General features: G+C 44.1%; 2 protein-coding genes across 2 annotated transcripts in view; one reads left to right on the top strand and one right to left on the bottom strand.

Moving 5' to 3' along the window:
- BRWD3 (bromodomain and WD repeat domain containing 3) overlaps window positions 1-24,595 on the bottom strand; it is a 356,261-nt gene that overhangs the window by 268,698 nt on the left and 62,968 nt on the right. The window lies entirely within an intron of this gene.
- TENT5D (terminal nucleotidyltransferase 5D) lies at window positions 954-10,932 on the top strand. The gene is made up of 3 exons (XM_075260312.1): window positions 954-1,171; window positions 6,669-6,770; window positions 9,600-10,932. Exon 3 carries the CDS (start codon window positions 9,621-9,623, stop codon window positions 10,794-10,796), a length of 1,176 nt encoding a protein of 391 aa, XP_075116413.1. The 5' UTR covers window positions 954-1,171; window positions 6,669-6,770; window positions 9,600-9,620; the 3' UTR covers window positions 10,797-10,932.

Raw genomic sequence — 24,595 nt, 5'->3', positions numbered from 1 at the left:
CATATTACTGAGCTGTTAGTGTCCAATATATCACTACCGGTGATGTTATATGCAATGGTCTCTTGATCATCACACCAGCAGGGGGCAGTGTGTCGCTCCACAGCAAAGGCAGGATTGAAGCGCTCAACAAGAGGCTTCCATACTCCAACATGACTGTTGTCGGATCCCAAAGAGACCCTGGACTGCTTGCGAAAGATGTTACGGTATGTTCACACTGAATTTTTTGGCAACGGATTTTGAGGCGGAATGCGCCTCAAAATCCGCCTCCAAAAACGGCTCCCATTAACTTCAATGGGAGCTGCTTGCTTTTGCGTTTCCGTACTTTGGATCAGCAAAAAACGGAAACTATCCACTTAAAAAGTGGTTGCACGTACCTTATACATCATAATGGGGTCCACCCAAAATCAGCGGAGAGAAAGGTCGTCATCTACCACCATGTCCCCAGGGTAGACTTAAAATGAAAAAAACTATTGAAAAATAATTACCTTTTACCTCACGAAGACCCTTATATAACCCAACCTACATGTGACATGACTACGCCAATAATGACCTGAGCGATACCTGGGCTATCCCGTATGCGGTGACCTATGCTATTCACCTCATACCACAAGAAGTATAGAAACACACAATGGTTATGGCTCCCACTACACAGGATGGAAAGGGAAAAAAAGAATGCATTAAATAGGCCAAAACTGTCTCTGGCAGTGAAGGGTTAAGAGTCCAGCGCTGGCAATGACCTAGACTGTGCACAAGGCACAATGGCGGCGGCTCTCCTCCACCTCACACTCCGGCTCTCCTCCACCTCACACTCCGGCTCTCTCACACACACTTTTCCCGCTCTCTCGAGTCTCAGTGGGCGGAATAACTGGTGACGCCACGAGGAGGCGGTACGTCTTGATGACGTACAGAGGTAGGCGGTCTCTGTGAAATGGGCGGGATCAGAGGGATGTGACGTCACGTTGCCATGGAGACAAGATTACGCCGAACAGATGATGAGGTAGATGAGGTGGAGGCTCCGCTATTATAGCGCTTCACGCTCCGCGGATACACAGCGCACGGACCTGCTCCTGACCAGTCCGGCCACCGCTGGCCCGAAAACAACCCCGGGGTACCGCACATTTCACCCGACAGGCGGAGATACTGCGGGGAGGTTTGTGGGGGCTGACAACAGGTGAGACTAAGGAGCTACTACTGGTACCTCATTATACCTCAGAAGTAGTGCCTCATACTTCATTATACCTCATATCTGAGCAGTAACACCACCACATTACCTCAGTATACCTCATACCTGAGCAGTAATGCCTCAGTATACCTCATACCTGAGCAGTAATACCTCAGTATACCTCATACCTGAGCAGTAATGCCTCAGTATACCTCATACCTGAGCAGTAATACCTCAGTATACCTCATACCTGAGCAGTAATGCCTCAGTATACCTCATACCTGAGCAGTAATACCTCAGTATACCTCATACCTGAGCAGTAATGCCTCAGTATACCTCATACCTGAGCAGTAATGCCTCAGTATACCTCATACCTGAGCAGTAATGCCTCAGTATACCTCATACCTGAGCAGTAATGCCTCAGTATACCTCATACCTGAGCAGTAATACCTCAGTATACCTCATACCTGAGCAGTAATACCTCAGTATACCTCATACCTGAGCAGTAATACCTCAGTATACCTCATACCTGAGCAGTAATGCCTCAGTATACCTCATACCTGAGCAGTAATGCCTCAGTATACCTCATACCTGAGCAGTAATACCTCAGTATACCTCATACCTGAGCAGTAATGCCTCAGTATACCTCATACCTGAGCAGTAATGCCTCAGTATACCTCATACCTGAGCAGTAATGCCTCAGTATACCTCATACCTGAGCAGTAATGCCTCAGTATACCTCATACCTGAGCAGTAATACCTCAGTATACCTCATACCTGAGCAGTAATACCACCACATTACCTCAGTATACGTCATACCTGAGCAGTAATACCTCATACCTGAGCAGTAATGCCTCAGTATACCTCATACCTGAGCAGTAATACCTCAGTATACCTCATACCTGAGCAGTAATACCTCAGTATACCTCATACCTGAGCAGTAATACCTCAGTATACCTCATACCTGAGCAGTAATACCTCAGTATACGTCATACCTGAGCAGTAATACCTCAGTATACCTCATACCTGAGCAGTAATACCTCAGTATACCTCATACCTGAGCAGTAATACCTCAGTATACCTCATACCTGAGCAATAATGCCTCAGTATACCTCATACCTGAGCAGTAATACCTCATTACCTCAGTATACCTCATACCTGAGCAGTAATACCTCATTACCTCAGTATACCTCATACCTGAGCAGTAATACCTCATTACCTCAGTATACCTCATACCTGAGCAGTAATGCCTCAGTATACCTCATACCTGAGCAGTAATGCCTCAGTATACCTCATACCTGAGCAGTAACACCACCACATTACCTCAGTATACGTCATACCTGAGCAGTAATACCTCAGTATACCTCATACCTGAGCAGTAACACCACCACATTACCTCAGTATACCTCATACCTGAGCAGTAATACCTCAGTATACCTCATACCTGAGCAGTAATACCACCACATTACCTCAGTATACCTCATACCTGAGCAGTAATACCTCAGTATACCTCATACCTGAGCAGTAATGCCTCAGTATACCTCATACCTGAGCAGTAATACCTCAGTAATACCTCAGTATACCTCATACCTGAGCAGTAATACCTCAGTATACCTCATACCTGAGCAGTAATACCTCAGTATACCTCATACCTGAGCAGTAATACCTCAGTAATACCTCAGTATACCTCATACCTGAGCAGTAATACCTCAGTATACCTCATACCTGAGCAGTAATGCCTCAGTATACCTCATACCTGAGCAGTAATGCCTCAGTATACCTCATACCTGAGCAGTAATGCCTCAGTATACCTCATACCTGAGCAGTAATGCCTCAGTATACCTCATACCTGAGCAGTAATACCTCATTACCTCAGTATACGTCATACCTGAGCAGTAATACCTCAGTATACCTCATACCTGAGCAGTAATACCTCAGTATATGTCATACCTGAGCAGTAATTCCTCATTACCTCAGTATAACTCATACCTGAGTAGTAACACCACCTCATTATCCAATATACATCATACCTGAGCAGTAATTTCTCATTATTTCAGTTTATTTCATACCTGAGCAGTAATACCTCATTACCACAGCATATATCATACCTGAGGATATCATGTACATGGGTAACATGTATACATGATGTAAGATGACACGCCGCAGTCTCTATACAGCTGGTGGTCACATGTTCGCATTGTTTGCTGTGCTGTATCAGTCTCTGAAGAGTTAAATACCAGCGCTGCAAGTAAATAGTCGTATGGATCGTGCAAGGCTGCTTACTGATAAACTTCAAGCCTATAATAGAGGAGTGATTCATAATACTGCTGGGATGTGACGTCTGATCTCTGACCGAAGCCGAAACAATCTGACCGCGAATGGCAATTATTAATATCCGCTGCGTCTTTGTTTTGCGTCAGCGCAAAAACCACCGACACCGACAACTCTATTTTTCCATAGACCAAATCCTTCAAGAGTGGCCCTCAGTTTTGTCCTGATTCTAACTTCACCCAAGAATGGTCTTGACCCCAACTCCACAGCACTGTCCTGTGGGTCGCTGTATTTGGGAAGATTGATTGTCGCTGGAGTTGTTTACTCCATTTTTCTCTATTAGTGGACGATTGTCCTGACTAAGTCTGCCACTGACTAAGTCTGACTAAGTCTGCCATGTGTGTGAGCAGGCGTATGACGCCACCGTCACCTTCATCATATAGATACTGGGTACAAGTATAATGCAGGATTTGTGCAGCTGCCATTTTTACCAAAATTTATGAGCTGCCTCCTCCTAGCTGTGACCAAGCATGTTAAAGAAACAGTCACAAACAGCAAGAAATTCATGTTTCCAGACTCAGTGGTGAACAGTCCCTGTGTAGTTCTGTAGACCTCTCTCCATAGACGAGATATAACAGTGGTACAGCCCTGTATATTGTCTATAATGATATTGGTAGCCGTAATGCAGCCCTGTGTATTATTTATTTGATATAATAGTGGCAGCAGTGCCCTGTGTAGAATTATCTATATGATATAATAGTGGCAGCAGTGGTGCAGCCCTGTGTATTATTTATTTGATATAATAGTGGCAGCAGTGCCCTGTGTAGAATTATCTATATGATATAATAGTGGCAGCAGTGCCCTGTGTATTATTATCTATATGATATAATATTGGCAGCTGCAGCGCTTGTTTGCATCAGTTTTCAGATCTGCTGCTTGTCATTGTTGATGAATGTTGTGCCCGCGCTGTGTTATAGTCTGTTGCTGCTGGATCTGTGAATGAGCCGTATGTTATTGTAACAACACAGGGACTTTCTCCAGAAGCTGCTGGCTCCGTCCCATGCGAGCTGGATATTAATGACAGCAGTGTTGGATTGTATCAGTGATCTGTTCTAGAGTCAACGGACTGTGAAATGACGCTGCCAGCGCTCGTAGTACTTCATTGAGGGCAGTTGATGCCAGGGACGCCCACTCCTCCTTCGCTGCAGCTCTGGGAAGATCACTGCATAAACCTTTGCCAGTTTTCAGATTTTAGAATATTCCAACCCAGAATATGGATCCTAAACACACCAACAGACCGGGGTCTCATCAGTGCAGCCTGGGAGCTTCTAGTAACTGAGCATGTTTGGACCTGTATTAATACCAAGTGGATTTTGGGATATTTTCTCCTGAAGCGCAGAGAGCTGGAAGTGTGTGGAGAAGATAAGGAGAGTAGAGTGATCAATCTATGAGGAGACAGAACATCTCCTGCAGTGCGATCTAACCAGGAATGACAGCGCTGAGGGGAGGTCGGCACAGGTGACCTAAACTTAAATCCAGCCAGACATTTCCCAGCAGCATGGTAGGCATTGGCTGTAGGCTCTGAACTCTTCTATAAAAGTTCTAAAGAATTGTGTCCACAGCCCCAGATGACCATGCAGACACAGTTAGGAAATTGCTTCATTACTGGGGTGCCACTGCCAACACTATATTAGGACCTGCTGCAGATTGCTATCTGTGTGTACTCGCACCAGAGGAGAGAAGGGCTCTTCTTCACTTGTGGTTCCTGGTTATTATTGTTCCTTCCCGCCATTGTTGGGGAACCTCAAGACTGGCTCAATACTCAATACTCATATCAGTGTAGATAATCCGGTGTGAACTAAATGCATCAGCAACACCATAAAATCTCCCTTCTTTCCTTATTTCAGTCCAATAGCTCTCATCTACACTGATACATTGTAACAAACCTCTCAACCCCTGTGATGTATAATGGGGAATGTTCTTGAATGGAAACTCATTTCCTGGCCACAGCTGTGTATTAGACAATTGCAGAACATGTCATTATATAATATACAGACCCTTAGATCAGGGACCGGAATGAGGACAGATGCTTTTCTCACAGGACTGTGTGCCAGATTTTATGGCTCCTGTGTCTTAAGGTTTTCGATCTCCTTTACAGGTTGTGGGTGATTTAAAGTGCACACCTGGATGTAGACGTCTCCTTATAGACGAGTGTATGTTACAGGGGATGTATAATACATAAGGCAGTGATGGCTGATCGTTTTTCGTCAGGTTATTAGGGCCGGGTAGGGAAATCAATACTGACGATGAAATGTCAACGAAGGAGGAGGCAGGTGGCGTGTGAGCGCCTCTACGGATCACATCGCCTCAATACAGCAGGGATGATGAATGATAGAAACAGAAATTCATATGTAAACCCCAAAGACCCTGTGAGTTGAGTGGTGTGTTGGGGGAGACAATACACAATACAGGGTAAATCCATCATTTATTGTGATGTTTCATCACAGTATTGTTATTATATTGGAAATCATCCATTTGATGTTTTGATCTCTGCAAAGAAAATGAAGCGTTATCAGTGTATGAGGAAAATTCAATAGACTTTGTGTTCTTCATCAGATCCCTGCCTGTTGTAAGTTAGCAGAAACACTTAATTTGGCTTAAACTCGTCCTGACCTAAAGGTGTTCATTTACATTAGGTGACCACTGGCCATTTTGCATAGGGTTGTCCTGACTCTTGCCTGTTGACAGAATTAGAATTTTAGCTGCCTCTTTTTTGTTTTTTGATGATAATCGGCCATCACAGGTGTTTGAAGGGAAAATAGGGGTCTTACAGTGGCAAATAGCTTCCTATTGAGAACAGACTAAGGGGTGTTCAGCTTACAGTTGTGTAAGGTGTATAGCCACATCATGTATCATCCATGTGCTGTATGTGCCATTTCACCACGAACTGGTGCATGGGCCTGTAGCCTTACAGTTATTGTCCCTTATATCCAGAGCGTTTTGTGCAGTTCTGTCCCCTGTGGGTTATGGTGAGATCTGGGGGACAGTTTTCATAAACATGTTTAGAATCTTGACTAAACCAATATCTACCTATAATTCAGGTGCCATATTATCAGGAGGTTGTAAGGAGGAACAGCAGCAATGTGAGCATTGACACTAACGCAAATCTGCTGTCTCGCAGTCTTCTCCCCTGTGCTCGACGTCTGTCTTACTTTGTCTTCTTGTCTCCCTGCAGGTGTCTCCTGTTTATATGTGACATGAAGAGAATCTCATTGAGCTTCACATGAGTCATCAGACTAATCTCCCCGCTAAGCAGCGAGCAACAGAAAAGTCTCCGGTGAGTGTCAAATGTTGCAAGTATCAGGACACAGACATTTAGTCAGTTTCTGCCTCCAGCCTCATGTTACGGGCAGGCATATTAATGGCGTATCCTCAATAAAACTTCTTTCTTTATATGATATGGATGTTAAATCCTGTAGCCTTATACCTGGTGGTCCAGTGCATTATCCCAGGTCAGATTAATTGGAGTTTACCTGATAAATTTAGGCTAAGACTCCACATTGTGGACACGCAACTTTTTTTGTTGCAGGTTCTGCTGCGGTGTTTTGAGTCAAAGACAAGAGTGGCTGGAAAATGGGAAATATATAGGAAGTTCTTATACTTCCGCCTTCTGCTCAATCCACTCTTGGCTTTGGCTCATAAAACCGCAACAAAATCTGCAACAAAAAAGCGGAGTTTCTGCAATGAGGGGCCTTAGCCTAAAACCAGTTGCAGACAACCATCCTATGAGTCAGTGTGCTGTACATATATTTCACGGAGCGCACACTGACCCATTCTTTTGTATGGGCCCGTACACGTGACCCTGACTTTCATGGCCCCGTGTGTGGGCCGACATTCTGGGCTGCATCAGGTAGGACACGTCTTATTTTGCGGCCCATGCTTCCATGGCTCTCTTTCATTTAATGAAAGTAGCCGCCGAACCCCTGTCCATGCACATGCGGCACATCCCCGTGTCCCCAGTGTGCAGCGCATGCAACTGACCTAAGGCTGCTTTCACACGGCAGTGTTTGTAAAAGAAAAAATATCCTTGTACCGTGTTAGCCAGTGGATATGAAATGAACAAAATTTTTTGAGAGAAGTCCTCAGTAGTTGATACCTTTTTTAATGGCTAACTTAAAAAGTTTTTTGATGACATATCGAGCTTTCGAGACTATAGAGGTCTCGTCATCAGGATGGTAACGGCAGTGTTTGGTCAGTGATTTTGTTCACTGATTGTGAGCCAAAATGAGGAGTGGAGACTACACGGAGATCAGATATAATAGACATATTTTTACCTGTTCAGTGTTTTTAACCCATGCCTAGTTTTGGCACACAATCACTGATGAAAATCACTGACCAAACACTGCCGTGTGAAAGCGGCCTAAGGCCTAAAGCCTGATGTTACGGAAACGCTGTTTTCCAGTACCTGCAAAGTGAATGGGATTCTGGCTTGCAGAAAAAAAATCTAAAGTGGAAAAGTTGTATTTTCAAAAATGTTTACGTGTCAATTATTACATGGCAATTATACCTGTGGAAATGCCGACATTTTCTGTATAGGTATTATAGGGACAAAGTCTGCAGATCAAAACTCGGCGAAATTACAGTGAAAAACGCTGTGGTAAAAAAAATGAGACCCGTTTATCAATTAGAAATCAGCAGAGGTCTAACATGTGGAATACCTGCAAATTTAGGTCACATGGCTCCAACTTTACAGGTCATGTTCATTAGTCACATAGCCTGTTTGCAACTCAGTTCCATTCAATGTATGGCACTTGTGCTTGGTTTATTGTGAAGAGGCCACAGTGCTCTTTCATATACTGTGGTCTCTTCAAACCATGGATTGGCTGTGGGCCGCTGCTGATCTGCTTTTTCCTCTGTTTTCCCTTAAATTTATAGGGAAACTTATTGCTATTTTGCAGCTAAAATTAACTTGCTGCATTAATCTAAATCTCATTCCCTTTGCTGATATTGTAAAACACATTGTTTTTTCTATTGTGTTTCCACAGCAGCCAAAAATGCTCCCTCTCCACAATCTGGGTACTTGGCCTTAATGTTTTTAATGATTCTACTGAATTAGTAAGGTAATAGTGGTTGTGCGAGTCTCAGTGTCGCACATTCCCATCATGGTGAAGGTTGAGGGTGATGTTGCCCAGCTTCGCTGCTCCAGACCTTGTAGCGGGTTAAGCAGCGCAGCCCCCAGGGCCCAGGTATCAGCGGAGCTCATACATTGCCTCTCATTAACCTGTAATTATCTGCAGACACCAGGGAGCGAATCCGCTATTTAGATCTCGCTCAGCACTGTCCTCTGCCTCCAAGGGATGAAGTTCACTCTTCTCTAAATGCTTCAGGACAAAATTGTTTATCAGCTCTGGTCAGAGTGTTCTTGCTCACACTGGGGAGAATTTATCAAGGCTTCTGCTTCCTGTGCCAGTCTTAATTCCCTGTGAGCTGGGGTGGAGACAGATGCCTCTTTATAACTGATGTGCATCTTCTTCTCTCCATTGATGTCAGCTAGAAGCTATCATAGATTTTGGCTATAATTTCACCGTATGCCAGATGAAGACTGATGTAGATACTTTTATTCCCCCCATTGTGTCTAGAAATCCATTGTCTCTAGTGTGGATGGTAAAAACAGCTCAGGAGCAGATGCTGAGATTTAGAAAAACACATCATGACTAATCGTGTATCATTTTTTATTTTTTTTTTTCTGTAAAGCTGGTGGTTTGCTACGGTGGCCTGCCTTCTGTACGCTGTTAGCTACAGTAGCCTGCCTTCTGTACGCTGTCAGCTACTTGCAAAATCCCCAGTATTTGGTCCTATTCATATGGTGATTCCTCTCTACTCCTCTGTATACCTTATCAAATATTCCATTCAGAATTGTAGCAAAGTAGGACCATGACCTCCTATGAGACCTGTTCTGCTGCAACCATAGTAGTTGCCACCCAGTTTTTCCAGAAACAGATGTAATTATAATAGCACTGGATACACCTGTCCAGGAGTTGTGTGTCATGCAGATATTACTTGCTCAATGTAAGGATAAATTCTCTTTGCTTGGAAGGTCATTCTTGATGCTTCTCCGGTTCTGTACAGACGATACTAACTCTTGTGATGCTTTTCTTCCACACAGTTGTACCACTGACCGTCCACCATGACTGAACAGTCAGAATGCAGATTCAGCAATCTGAGCCAGGATCAAATTACCATCCTCAATCAGGTTCTAACAGAGATCATCCCCATCCACGGCAGAGGGAACTTTCCAACTATGGAGGTGAAACCCAAAGACATTATCCATGTGGTGAAAGAGCAGCTCAAAAAGAAGAAAATCGCTATACGAGACATTCGCCTGAATGGCTCCACAGCTAGTCACATCCTCATGCAGCAGAACGGGACCAGCTGCAAGGACTTGGACATCATTTTTGGTGTGGAGCTTCCAGATGAGCAGGCCTTCCAGACAGTCAAAGAGATTGTCTTGGATTCCCTATTAGACTTTCTTCCCAAATGTGTCAACAAGGAGAAGATCACTGCTCTAACCATGAATGAGGCGTATGTTCAGAAGATGGTGAAGGTGTCTTCAGACCATGACCGCTGGAGTTTAATCTCACTTTCCAACAATAGCGGTAAGAACGTGGAACTTAAGTTTGTCAACTCTCTCCGGAGACAGTTTGAGTTTAGCGTAGACTCCTTCCAGATAATCCTTGACTCCATACTTGATGTCTACAATGATGAGGACAGTGAGCTGACCCCAGACACCTACCCCACTATCGTAGCTGAGAGCATGTACGGAGATTTCCAGGAAGCTATGGAACATCTTAGGTGCAAGCTTATCGCTACAAGGAACCCAGAAGAAATCCGAGGTGGTGGACTTCTAAAATACAGCAACCTCTTAGTTCGTGAATACAAGCCAGCCTGTGAGACGGAAATAAAGTCTCTGGAGCGCTACATGTGTTCCAGGTTCTTCATTGACTTTCCAGATGTAGCTGAGCAGCAGAGGAAAATCGAGTCTTACCTGCGCAATCATTTCATTGGAGAAGAGAAGAGCAAATATGACTATCTGATGACCTTGCGCTCTGTGGTCAATGAGAGCACGGTGTGTTTGATGGGTCACGAGCGCAGGCAGACTCTTAATATGATCACCATCCTAGCATTGAAAGTGCTCGGAGAACAGAACATCATCCCAAACACGGCCAACGTGACATGTTATTACCAGCCAGCCCCCTACATGAGCGACAGGAACTTCAGCAACTATTACATCCCTCAAGGGCAGTCTGCTTTCTTCTACCAGCCCTACCAGTTCCACATACACCTGCAGAGTGGGCTAGTGTAGGAGGCCGAGCTTAAAACTGTGAAATAAAGATTTCCCTGAGTGCACATTGGGAAATGACTCTTCTGCAAATGATCACTTTATGTAAAGACTTGGATGGCATTATACAGGTCAAACATATAGAATAAACTGAGGAGCCCCTCTATACATATGTTATATCTTGTGCAGATCATACACAAGAGCTTGATGGGTAGGGGCATCAGCTAATATAAAGATGACACTGAATAAGCAGGGCAGGTCCCTCTATCCCACTGTCTCTATGGCCACTATGTTAGTATTGTACTCTGCCATTAATATTATAAAGTACAACACCATGGAATTAATATAATAATGTACAGAGCACTGTGGGATTAATGTGCTCTAAAAATATCAATAAAATGCAGGGAATGCTGACACATTTCAGATTATACTTCAGAGCTGTACTAATTGTTCTACAGATTCTAAGTAACTTATGTACATGCTGACTGCTGTTTACGGAGATAAGTTTTATATGTGACCTGTATAATGTTGATCATAACTGAGCCTGTTTTCTTGTCTTTTTGTTTTTATTTTTAATATTGCTGCTCCCTATCTGTTGATAGTGGAGGAGGCCTTTGCTGTGGGGGGACATCTTCAGTCCATCCTGAGATGATGCTGTGACAGTACAAACAGTTTGTGAGAAAAAAAAACAAAACTCTGGAACCTCGATGAAGCGAGTGCCAATGCTGCAGTGTCATGAGAAGCTGATGATACAAAGGACTTTGTATCATTACTAGTTTTCCTATGTCGATATTTTGCTGTTTGTGATTTTCTATTTTAGATCAGAATCTTGGTGTTGTGTTTTTTGCAGTGGGGGACATTGAATGGTGACTGTGCCGCCAGCACTAGAGATTTTTGACCACTTCTGAGTGGTTGCTTAGGCTACCCATACACCTTCAATAGTTATCGCCTAAACTCTGCATTGGTAGACAGCCATTCTTCCTCACCTGCCCCCTTCACCTCATACATTTACATTTTCATGCATAAGTTTCTAAGAGATAGAGGGAAGAAAGCTGTATTCAGACACCTCCATATGTCCAGGGAGAATCAGCCATTGACATAATACATGCTCAGTCCTTCTTTTTTCTTCAAGACAGATCATGTCAGGGTGATGTCCTACACATCTGACTTAATGTATGGGGGCCTTTAGCCTACACCTGGACATGGATGAGCCACTTTGTAAATCGTCCATTTAACTTCTGTTACTCCAATCAAATTCCATCTGTAGTCCCCACCAGAGCTGCAGTCACAATTTTGCAGGCTTTCTGCTTGCATGACCTCTCAAGTTTCCCAGTGGGTTAAGTGCTGGTACTGAACATGTTGTGCTTAGGTGCATCATGGGGAAGTAATGATTATCAGGACATTATATCATCTCCTCCAAGCAGGTCAAGATGGCTCACTTAGCACAGTGTTGACAGATTCCAGGTAGCAGCAACCGGCAGACTTATGGATGATGCTCAAGATGTGACTAAAGTTTGAGACCGGATACAACTCTACATAAGCACAGCAGACTTGGGCTCAGGCCCCACATAGCAAATCGTTTTAGATGGGGTTTTTTTCTTCCCCTATTAAATATATAGCGAAAACATTTGTCATTTTACAGCTCGAATTAACTTGCTGTGTTTTTCAAAAACAGCTTTTCAGCTCTTTTTCTCCTCAGTGTGCAGATGAGATTAATAAAATCTAATTCACTTTGCTGCTCCTCTAAGGCCCAGTTCACATCTGCACATGGGTTTCCATACAGATAGTCCGCTTGGGGACCCTCCAAATGGAAACCTATAAAGTATAAAAAAAGCAGTTACCTTAGGAAACCCGCAGACCTCATGGACTATAATAGGGTTCGTGTGGTCTCTGCACGGAAAATGCGCAAAGAAAAGTGCTGCTCCAGAATATTCTGTGCAGGCAGGGACCCTGGAGGTTTTGAAGAGTGGAGAGTGATGGCTTCTCATTGATTGGGGGGGGGGGGGCATTCTTTAATTTTGTATCTGGAGTGGATCAGCGCCAGCAGAGTGGTCACCTGGGTTTGTTAGAAGCGACACAGCTGACTATAAATCCTATATTACAGACTAACTTTTTACGGCTCCGGAGAAGCCCTTTAGTCCTCCATAACCCCGATTCCATCTGCCAGCTGATATAACTGGACCCTTTGTTTAGTTTTTGTTTGCCAAAGAAAAATTTCTGAAGGTAGAAGTGCCTGTGTGCCCCTTACCTGGAGCCCGTTACCCATATTCAGTGTCCAAGATTCCAGGATCATATCTGTGGGTTTATGTCCTTGAGGTCTTCTCTGCTGAAACAATGTGAATATTTCTACTCTTTCTATAGTCTATAGAAACCTGTAATGCCGACCTGTATAGAATTCTACACAAGCTATTTTTCTATGGACAATGAATGTGCTGTCTTGAGCGGTCTTACTTCTGTAGATGTTTATTCCAATGTTAATGTTCTGTAACAGATTTTGCAACATTTTACCCTCTGAATTTACAGTAAGTAACTGTCTTAGGGATATTATGTATTCTACTCCATTTACATCCAAAGCTGCTGGTCACACATTTGTTTAGCTTTCCCTGTTGATATGTGAACTCTGTTTTACGCTAGGTTCAGACTTCAGTTATTTGTGATTCATCGATAGATCAGAACAATGGACTCAATATTGGAAATCTGCCCCTAGCCTTACTATCATCTACATTCCCATATTGGACTCTCCTGTAACTTGAGACCAGTAGGATTGTGACTGCAGCTCTGGATGTGATTAGAGTATAAAACATGATGTGATTTAGGATTAGTCAAGGATTTACACAAGCTCAGTTTTTATGGAGATATTAGGGTATATTCACATGTGGCATATTTCTTGTAGACTGAAGATCAGAGGTCAGCTCTTTACATCTGAGGTTTTCTTTTTGCAGCAGGTGCAGGGATTCGGGGAAACCTTCTTCAGATGATCACTGAAGTTTAGAGATCACGATAGAGCAAGCAGGTATTTTGTAGTTTTGTTGCGTGTAAACTTATGATTCTTCTGTCTTGGTTGTGGGTTTGGGGAAGGGGGTTGTTTATATAAAGGGGTTATCCAGTTAATGACACATATTCCCTGTCTACAAGGTAGGGTATGTGTCATATTGCAGTGGGTCAGGTCTCTGAATCCCCCAGCAGTCAGGCGGACGGGACTGAAAATGCCACCTGCATCTTCCATGTGAATGAAGGCCAGTGGGGGAGGTCGGATTCCGTGTGAGCTGACACTTTTGCCTTATTCTGTGGGACAGCCCTTTCAATGTAAGGGAGCCTTCACACGGAGTTTACGCTCCACTCATTCAGACACGTAAACATTTGTCAAAGTGACCGCTGTAAAACACAATCCCCTAGACTTCAATGTGTGCCGCACTTACACACGCTACACATTGAAATCAATGGGTTTAAAAGCCTCCCAGTGATTTCAGTGTGTAGTGCGCGTAAAACCGGCACACATTGAAGTCTATGGGATTTTGTTTTACAGCAGTCACTTTTTGACACGTGTTTACGCGTCTGAATGAGCGGAGCATAAACTCCGTGTGAAGGCTCCCTGAATCTGAATGGTAGGAGGATGTAATCAATGTATTTCCCAAATTCCTAAGTAGTGAGAAAAATCAGGGGTATCACCACCCTCAAGGCTGAGGCCCCACGTTGTGGAAAAGCTGCATTTTTGTTGTTGCAGATTTTGCTCAGTTTTTTTTTTTTTTTTTTTTTTTTCAAACAAATCCAAGAGTGAGCTCAACAGGAATGGGAAGGCTTTCTTTCGCGGAATTTCTGATACTATTATATCTACGGGGAAATCGCCAGCATTTCCGTAGATAGAATTGACATGCTGCGATTTCCAAAAACAGTTTTGGAAATCGCAGCGTGTCCGCACCACGGTTTTTACTGCAGAGTTGGCATGGGATTTGCTAGAATCCCATCTACTTTACCTGTACTGTAAAATTCTGCGATTTTTTTTTTTTTTTTTTTCCTGAAGCGTTTCTGGCCTAAGGGTATGTTCACAAAGGACCAAAACCGCAGCAAAATCTGCAACAAAAAAAGCTGCGTTTCTGCAACGTGGAATCTCAGCCTTAAGAAGGGTTCTTAGTTTAGCCATTCTTGGCTTTGGCTCAAAAAAATGCAGCAAAATCATCAACAAAAAAAGCAGCTTAACTGCAATGTGTGGCCTCAGACTAAAGGGTTTTTTAAAGAAACCTATACATAAGGTGATTGACAGAGGTGAGAGTCGGAGGAAACTTTTTGTATAATTAACTGCTGTAGAAATTCCGGAAACTTTGGCAATTCCGTAACTTTTTGATGAATCTTGTTGCAACATTGTACTTCTATGTAGCAGTATGACCTTCATGTCCATGATGAATGGTGCGGAGACCATACCTGTGGCTGTAGCATGTTGTAATTGTGAAATGAGGTACATGAGGTTACATTGTATCTGAAAGGTCCACCACATGGTTACATTCTCTCTGGAGGCGTCCATAGCATGTTTACAGCGCCTCTATCGGATTCACTGTATGGTTACATCGTCTTTAGTGTATTGAACTTTTGGTTACATTATATTTGCTGGGTTGACCACACGGTTACATTGTCTCTGGTGGTTTCACTATTTGACGTGTCCACCTTTTGACTACATTGTCTTTTGTGTAATGACTATATGGTTACGTTGTTTATGACTGGTTCCCTGCATGGTTACATTGTTTTTGGCAGGTTGATGTACATTAGGCCTCAGTATTTTGAGCCTTTACACGTTGCATTTGTCAGTTTGTTTGTTGTAGCGACTGATCTGCACCTTAACTTCCTGCACAGGGAATATGACTCCTGTATATATCCTGTGAAGATTTCTCAGATATTGTTGTACGAAATCTGATTTATACTGAGCTGATAATAAAGCTTTAAGACAAACATCTGGACTGTATTGGGATTATTGCAATTTGGTCTGTGCCCTTTACAAAACAGTTTATGCATGGTCTCGTGCATCCTCCTTACTTCTGACCTCATAATCTGGATTTGCACTGCTACCCTTAAACTAATCTGCACTGGCAGCGTAATCTTATAAAACAACTTGTGCCGGAGTATCACTCATGTGACAGAATCCTATAATATGTGGTGTCCTGTGCGAGAAGTTCTGGCTGTATCCTCAGTGGTGCACACAGTGAATGGATAAGAACCTTAATTATATGGCAGTGAGCAGGCTCCAGCTTGTGCTGGTCTCCTGGGCCGCAGACTTGCGTGTCTTGAAATAACTGCACCCTGTACACGAGGACTCTGCGCATAATTGTGCGACCATAGAGAGAAGCTCAAAGCAGAAACCCTGGAGACAACCTGATGACTACCCAGAACAACCAACTGTACTGAAATGTCTAAAGTAAGACCCTAGAGGCAGCACATCATGAGAATTAGACACAAACCCAGAGTGCCTCCATACATAACAATAACCAGAGTGCCTCCATACATACTGATGGGTAGAACTAGTTATATATATAATGTATATGAGAGAGAGCGAGCGCGCTGGTGGAATAATACAGACGACTCCACAGATCTAGAGTAATACTAATCGCAGTGGTGTAACATTTGACGTGGGGGGGCTCCCACCCCCCATGTACACACTAACCGCATTTCTGCAGACACTATTATGCCCCATAGTGGCCCCTGCACACAGTATTATGCCTCATTTTGGATGACCCATGAACAATTATTATACTCTGGAGTCTTTTCCAACCCCAGAGTATAATGATTGGAGACTCAGGGGAGGATACAAACATAAAAGACACTGTCACTTACCTTTCCTGGGCTCCGGTGCACTCCCCGCTGATGTCGGCCATCTCCAATGATGGACTGAATGTCACATGAGCCGGGCTTGCGTCGCAGCATGTAATAACGCAGGCCCGACCCACGTGATGTCTGGGACGTCACCAAATGGGCCCGAAGCCTTCCAGAGCGCAGAAGAGGTAAGTAACAGTGTATTTTATGTTCCCTCACCTTTCCTAGTTCTCCAATCATTGTACTCGGGGGGATGGGGTGTTTGTGGGGTTCGCAGCTGCGCGGCCTCAATTACCTATCCTCCCTCCGGGGAAGCACCAGTGGCTGTGATTAGGAGCAAGGATCGGTAAGTAAATAAGGCCCATTACCTGCTGGAGTTACTATTTAAAAAAAACAAAATGACCCCCTAATGACCCAGGCCCTGTGGCAGCTGCTGCCGCTGTTATCCCGGTAGTTACGCCCCTGACTAATTGCCATATAAGTGTCTGCTTTAAGTGCAGCTGAATTCCCAGTATGATGAATAATTAGAAAGGTGTCAGAGCAGTGTGAACTTGGCCCTGTACTTCCTCACTGTCATCCTGAAGCTACAGCGTGCTGTGCATAGACCTCAGAAGCTGCTGAACCCAGGATAAGTAATCTATATACACAGTGACTACACCAGCAGAATAGTGAGTGCAGCTCTGGAGTATAATACAGGATGTAACTCAGGATCAGTACAGGATAAGTAATGTAATGTATGTACACAGTGACTGCACCAGCAGAATAGTGAGTGCAGCTCTAGAGTATAATACAGGATGTAACTCAGGATCAGTACAGGAGAAGTAATGTATGTACACAGTGACTGTACTAGCAGAATAGTGAGTGCAGCTCTGGAGTATAATACAGGATGTAACTCAGGATCAGTACAGGATAAGTAATGTAATGTATGTACACAGTGACTGCACCAGCAGAATAGTGAGCGCAGCTCTGGAGTATAATACAGGATGTAACTCAGGATCAGTACAGGATAAGTAGTGTAATGTATGTACACAGTGACTGTACCAGCAGAATAGTGACTGCAGCTCTGGAGTATAATACAAGATATAACTCAGGATCAGTAAAGTATCTCTTTGCTGATTATTTTGGAATAAGTCTAAGGAAACTGCAAATAGTTCCTGAATTAATTCTCTATGAGGTATCTGTGGTAGAGATAGGGTTACTTTCCATCCCTCTATATAGATGTAATTTGCAGGAATATGATATTATTTTTTTTTTGGGGGGGGGAGGTCACTGAGTTTATAGTTTAGGGTCTATAAGAAAAATGACAGGTGATCAGCTAACAGAATGGAAATTAAGCTTGTTGGGTGTCACCACTGCCGCTCCTAGATAGAAGCTGCCGGCAGCCATTACTGGACTTTGTCCTTTGTTCAGAAAAAAAAAGATGATGGTCAAGGATGATGGGAGTGCTACATTGTGATTGTACAGTAACATTACATCACTGGAGTGTTCATTCTTGCAGATAAGGTTGTTTTGGACTCTATGGAAACCACATTGTGTGTATGAGAGAGAGTGTGTGTGTGTATATACATGTATATAATATATATATATAATTTTGTTCTTCTGTTTATTTTTTGTTGTCTTGGAAACAAAGCGATACTAAAAGATATGACTTCAGCACAGTTAATTATGTCATTAGCGTCAGGACATTGAATGAGTCACACAGACCCTTCACTGGGCGAACGCCTGCCACGTTGTCATGGGGATGACGCCGCGACTGGTTATTTTACATGTTGACTCCAAATTCTTTAGGTTAAACGCAGAGAAATCAGATGGGACAAGAAGAACCCATGGAAGATGGGTATAGTATTGTGTTGAAGTACATCAAGGGTATACCTATATGGGTTGCAGAGGTGGCGGTCAGGGATGTAGAAACAGGAGGTGTAGAGGTGGTGGTCAGGGGTGTAAATAAAGAAGGCATAGAAGTAATCGTGAAACACAGCACACGTCAGCTGCACCAGAAGACCTTTAAGACGCTAGAAAAGAACAAAAGTAGAAAACACATCTAAGCTTAGTGCTTCTGGGAGTCACAAAGCTCCCTGTTTCACATAGGAGGACATTAGAACCATAAGCAATATATTATTTGATAGGACCTGTACAGATTTTTCTTCTGTACCCTGTGGTGTCTGTAAGAGGTTGCAGACACTAGTGGATGGCTCACTAATGGAGGTGGAAACAGTGCAGTTTAATGGAGCAGAACTTTAGTTCTGCTGGAGTGCAACGTGTGAAGCTTATAAACAGTGACACTTAACTTGGTGGTTATAGTCTCAATTGTGTACACAGCTTGGTGGTTACACTCTGTGATGACTACATACAGTGTTGGCCAAATGTATTGGCACCCCTGCAATTCTGTCAGATAATACTCATTTTCTTCCAGAAAATGATTGCAATCACAAATTCTTTGGTATTATTATCTTCATTTAATTTGTCTTCAATGGAAAACCACAAAAAGAATTGTCAAAAAGCCAAATTGGATATAATTCAACAGCAAACATAAAAAAGGGGGTGGACAAAAGTATTGGCACTGTTTGAAAAATCATGTGATGCTTCTCTAATTTGTGTAATTAACAGCACCTGTTACTTACCTGAGGCACCTAAAAGGTGGTGGCAATAACTAAATCACACTTGCAGCCAGTTGAAATGGATTAAAGTTGACTCAACCTCTGTCCTGTGTCCTTGTGTGTACCACATTGAGCATGGAGAAAAGAAAGAAGACCAAAGAACTGTCTGAGGACTTGAGATGCAAAATTGTGAGGAAGCATGAGCAATCTCTAGGCTACAAGTCCATCTCCAAAGACCTGAATGTTCCTGTGTCTACCGTGCGCAGTGTCATCAAGAAGTGTAAAGCCCATGGCACTGTGGCTAACCTCCCTAGAGGTGGACGGAAAAGAAACATTGACGAGAGATTTCAACGCAAGATTGTGCGGATGGTGGGTAAAGAACCTCGACTAACATCCAAACAAGTTCAAGCTGCCCTGCAGTCCGAGGGTACAACAGTGTCACCCCGTACTATCTGTCGGCGTCTGAATGAAACGGGACTGTATGGTAGGAGACCCAGGAAGACCCCACTTCTTACCCAGAGACATAAAAAAGCCAGGCTGGAGTTTGCCAAAACTTACCTGAGAAAGCCAAAAACGTTTTGGAAGAATGTTCTCTGGTCAGATGAGACAAAAGTAGGAAAAGGCATCAACATAGAGTTTACAGGGAAAAAAAAAGAGGCCTTCAAAGAAAAGAACACGGTCCCTACAGTCAAACATGGCGGAGGTTCCCTGATGTTTCGGGGTTGCTTTGCTTTTGCTGCCTCTGGCACTGGACTGCTTGACCATGTGCATGGCATTATGAAGTTTGAAGACTACCATCACATTGTGCAGCATAATGTAGGGCCCAGTGTGAGAAAGCTGGGTCTCCCTCAGAGGTCATGGGTCTTCCAGCAGGACAATGACCCAAAACACACTTCAGGTCAGCACTAGAAAATGGTTTGAGAGAAAGCCCTGGAGACTTGTAAAGTGGCCAGCAATGAGTCCAGACCTGAATCCCATAGAATACCTGTGGAGAGATCTCTTGATGGCAGTTTGGAGAAGGCCCCCTTCACATCTCAGGGGGGACCTGGAGCAGTTTGCCAAAGAAGAATGGTCTACAATTCCAGCAGAGCATTGTAAGAAACTCATTGATGGTTACTGGAAGTGGTTGTTCGCAGTTATTTTGTCTAAAGGTTGTGCTACCAAGTGTTAGGCTGACGGTGCCAATACTTTTGTCCGGCGCATTTTTGGAGCTTTATGTAAAATTATCAATGATTTGACTTTTTTTTCATTCTCTTTTGTGTTTTTTTTTTTTTTTTATTGCAAGCAAAATAAATGAAGATATTACAGTAATACCAAAGAGTTTATGCTTGCAATAATTTTCTGGAAGAAAATGAGTATTATCTGACAGAATTGCAGGGGTGCTAATACTTTTGGCCAACACTGTAACTTGACATTTACAGTCTCTGATGGATACACACCTTGGTGGTTATAATCTCTGTTGAGTATGCAGCTTGATAGTTACAATCTCTGATGGATATACTGCTTGATGGTTCCTGACTCTGATGGGTACACACCTTGGTGGTTCCTGACTCCCGATGGGTACACACCTTGGTGGTTCCTGACTCTGATGGGTACACACCTTGGTGGTTCCTGACTCTGATGGGTACACAGCTTGACAATTCTAATGTCTAATGGAGATAAAAATTGGCCGTTACAATCTCTGTTAGGTACTGAGTTTGACAATTACAGTCTGTGATAGGGATACAAACTGGGGTTTACAATCTCTGATGGGTACACAGCTTAGTGGTTGCAATCTCTGATGGTAATAGGGGATAACCATGCTGTGTAGGTTGAGATTTCTGTTCGGCTGGGAGAGGATCTCAGCGGTCTTTTACTCAGGTTTGCTCTAACAAATTCTCCCCATTTTAGAGCTAGGGTTAGTCTATTCTCTTTACTTCACCCATGGACATGCCACCTGTGGGATTTCATGAATGAGTCTGAATCGGAGTGATCTGTTCCTGTGAGAATGCCTGAGCAGCAGGCTCTCTATTGTCAGCATGAGCTCGCAGGAATGTATAGATTTTATTATCACAAAAGTCCTGAGGTCTCGGGTCATTTCTTATATTTTCTCTTTTACATGGTACTGAAACGTCTCCAACGTGTTTTGTTACTGGCACTCCTTGGTTCCATATTCAGGCTTACAAGAAAATGTATTGGTAATATTGTTCTGTTTTGCTAGTCTGGCTTGAGCAGTGACCCTGGGGTGCAAGACATTACGCAGGAGGTCAGAAGAGGACTGAGAGAGTGCGCTGGATGCGGCAAAGGATGCCTAGAATAGGTGAGGGAAGGTGAGTATAAGTGTTTGTTATTTCTTTACACCTTTCCTGGGCCTCTACCTATTCTAGTCTAAAGAGAGCCCACAGTATATTAATTTTACTTCTGGTTCTATCAGAACAAGTTTGGAGGGTCGACTCACCTAAACAGCAATGAATCTTCAGTGGGGTTGAGCGGATCTTGAGATTTTAGGATCGATTTTAAAATCCAATTTCCGATCATTTTCCAGCTGATCATGATCATCAAATCTGCTCAATCGCTGATCGGATTCCGATCTTTTCCGATTCCGATCGCTCAACCCTATTGATGATATATACAGGAATAGGTTTGAGCCAATCTTGAGGTAACCTCTGACCTCGATCCCGCCGGAAAAGATCGGGATCGCTCAACCCTAATCTTCATAGGTTTGCACATCTCTAGACCCAACTCCTCTCTACTGACCTTTTCCAGATCCTACAGTGTCTATCCTGTACACTACTTATTTCACACCTGACAGCTCTCTGTTGTGTTACTCTTCCATGAGATGAGTGACACCCTTAATTTATAGTACAGATTCTGTGTGACTACTGCCCACGTGCCCCCCTGAATACAATGCACACATCCATTAAGCACATCTCCTGCACCTCTCGCTTCCTCTGTGCTTGACTTGGTGTGACCTGCAGAACAAAGTCCACGGCGCTGAGGCTTCACATAGAATTGTTAGCGTCTCCTCATTATAAGTAATGATTGTTCTGCCTTTTCGGAAACCAGGACAAGAGCTTGTATATGGTTCAAACTTCACAAGTTATAAAGGGGCAGTGCCTGCAAATAAAAGTTACCATCACATTGGCAAGATATAAAACTATAACAGGAAAGTCCAGTTACCCTCACTGGGGTAACAGAGGCAAGGCATGAGTCCAGTGTAAGTTGTGCTAGCTAATAACCTGGATATGATGCTTTGTGTCACTTTATCGATAATGTACGTTGTTCCTTACAGTTCACCTCCTGCACTTTTCGACATTTTTTGCATCTTTCACATGTAACACTGTATTATGGGGTAAAGGTTTCTCTCTGTATAAGATTAGGACGTCATATAGGACCCCTCCCCTGGACGGATAAGGGTCACCTCCAAAAGTTCCCATTAGAAGGAGCTGTGTGACTGGGTTACTTGGCAACGTTTTTGTGTTTACCGTTGAACCTGTGCTTTAAGCTGTCTCTAATATATTCGCAGTCAGCGCCGGTCACCTCGATGCCGTCAAATAACGACATGTTAACGAGAGCATACTCCGAACCAACACGTATACCCCAGCGGCTGATAATGAAGGCACGGAGACGTCACCGCAGCGCATTATACTAAACACAGGCAACATAATGATTTGGCTTTGATTCCATGGCACAGGCTTGTTACCAGTGAGAAGGGAGAGACGCATCTCATTTACATAGTTTAGCTAATTAATGACTAATGTGTAACTATTGTGACAGATAAATGGGATGTTTGTGGGCACCCATGATGTGGATACATTACTGTCATCATCCTGGTAAATGAACACTTAGTCTGGCTTCACACAGGGGTATTCTGCCTACAAAATACAGACCCAATATTAGCCATATTTCCCTAAGCGAACCCGAACTCCAAGCATCATAGCCATCTCTTAAGCTAATAATCCCTACATCCCCACATCTCTGATGTTATATACTGTATACAGTGTGAGGGAAGAGAACTGCAGGGACTCCTATTGTTATGGATGACCACAGAGACTCCTTATAGTCACGTCAGAGTACTACCAGTAATAGTCACAGCAGAGTTCTCCCATTAATAAAAAAAAATAAATTAAAAAGGATACAAGGAAGCCAGGCACCAATACCACAGCACTTCTATAAAAAGTATAAGAATTAAGTATAAAAAAATTTCTCAAATAAATAAAATGAATCCACTTCCATATATATATATATATATATATATATATATATATATATATATATATATATATATACACTAGCAGTACCCGTGACCTCGTCTGCAGAACCCTGACCCCCTGCACGGCCCACCTGTAGCGCCACGCAGGCTTCTTCCTTTGCCTTGTGTCCACAGCGGCTCACTTTTCCCCATCTTCCCCCTGGCACCCGCCAACCCCCTTTTTTCCTACCCATTCCCTCATGTGCTCGCTTCTTTCTCCTACCCCGCGCCCCTTTTCCCCCCTAGCCCCATGTCCCCTTCCCCCGTGTTACCTACCCCGTGCCCCCTTTTTCCCACCACCCCATGCCCCCTTCCCTGTCTTACCTACCCAGTGACCCCTTTTCCCCCCCCCCAGACCCTGTGTCACCTTCCCCCCCACCAACCTGTGCCCACGGCCTCACCAAACCCCGGGCTACCAATGCACTGATGTTACAGGGGTGTCTATGAGGGTCCCCCTCCTGCGGCAAGCCATGTGCCCCCATTCCATCTGTGGGCGCTGTGGCGGCCTTGTCCCCATCCCCCTTCCAGGGGCCCCCGGGTTTACCTGCCCAGGCCCGCATCCCCCACTGGACCGGCAACCTCCTCACTCCCAACACTCCACCCCTCTCCCTTCTCAAAGTCCCCTAACTCGCCTGTCGTCACAACCCTTTTCCTGCGGCCGAATGACACTGTAGATAGCCCTGAGCAGACATGGGCGACATCCCCGACGGACATGCAGAGTCCAGAGGCCGCAGCCGCCACGGGACAGCAGACCGAAACGGCGTTCCAGACTGCAGCGCAGGCGACCCCCTGTCCGGCCACGGCAGAGCACTGCGGTCCTGTGGTAAGCCCGCACAGGCGGGGCAGCGTACGCACTTCTCGCTGCCCCAGAGTACAGGCGCTGGTTCAGGACGCTCTGGACCTCTGAGAGCCGCCATATTCTTGCGGACGCCGGCCGGCCAATAGCTTCGCCCACATAGAGAAGCGGCACCCATCCAGGTGAGCTGCTGATGGGGCTGGGATGACGTCATCCCAGGTCTTACAGCGTCCCAGGTCCTGCAGCGAATTCAAAAGTGAAAAGCACCGGTCACGGGAGTGAATTGCGGTGGTGTACGGGAATTCCATGTAGCCTATCGTTCAATCCGGGACCCAAGGTGTGTATGTGCGCAATTTCAGCCAAATCCGTTCACCCGTCTAGGTGTCATTGCGTCCTCTTT

Source organism: Leptodactylus fuscus, chromosome 11, assembly GCF_031893055.1.
Source record: "Leptodactylus fuscus isolate aLepFus1 chromosome 11, aLepFus1.hap2, whole genome shotgun sequence".
NCBI lineage: Eukaryota > Metazoa > Chordata > Amphibia > Anura > Leptodactylidae > Leptodactylus > Leptodactylus fuscus.
The sequence above is the reverse complement of the archived record's forward strand: the minus strand, read 5'-3'. Positions and strand labels throughout refer to the sequence as shown.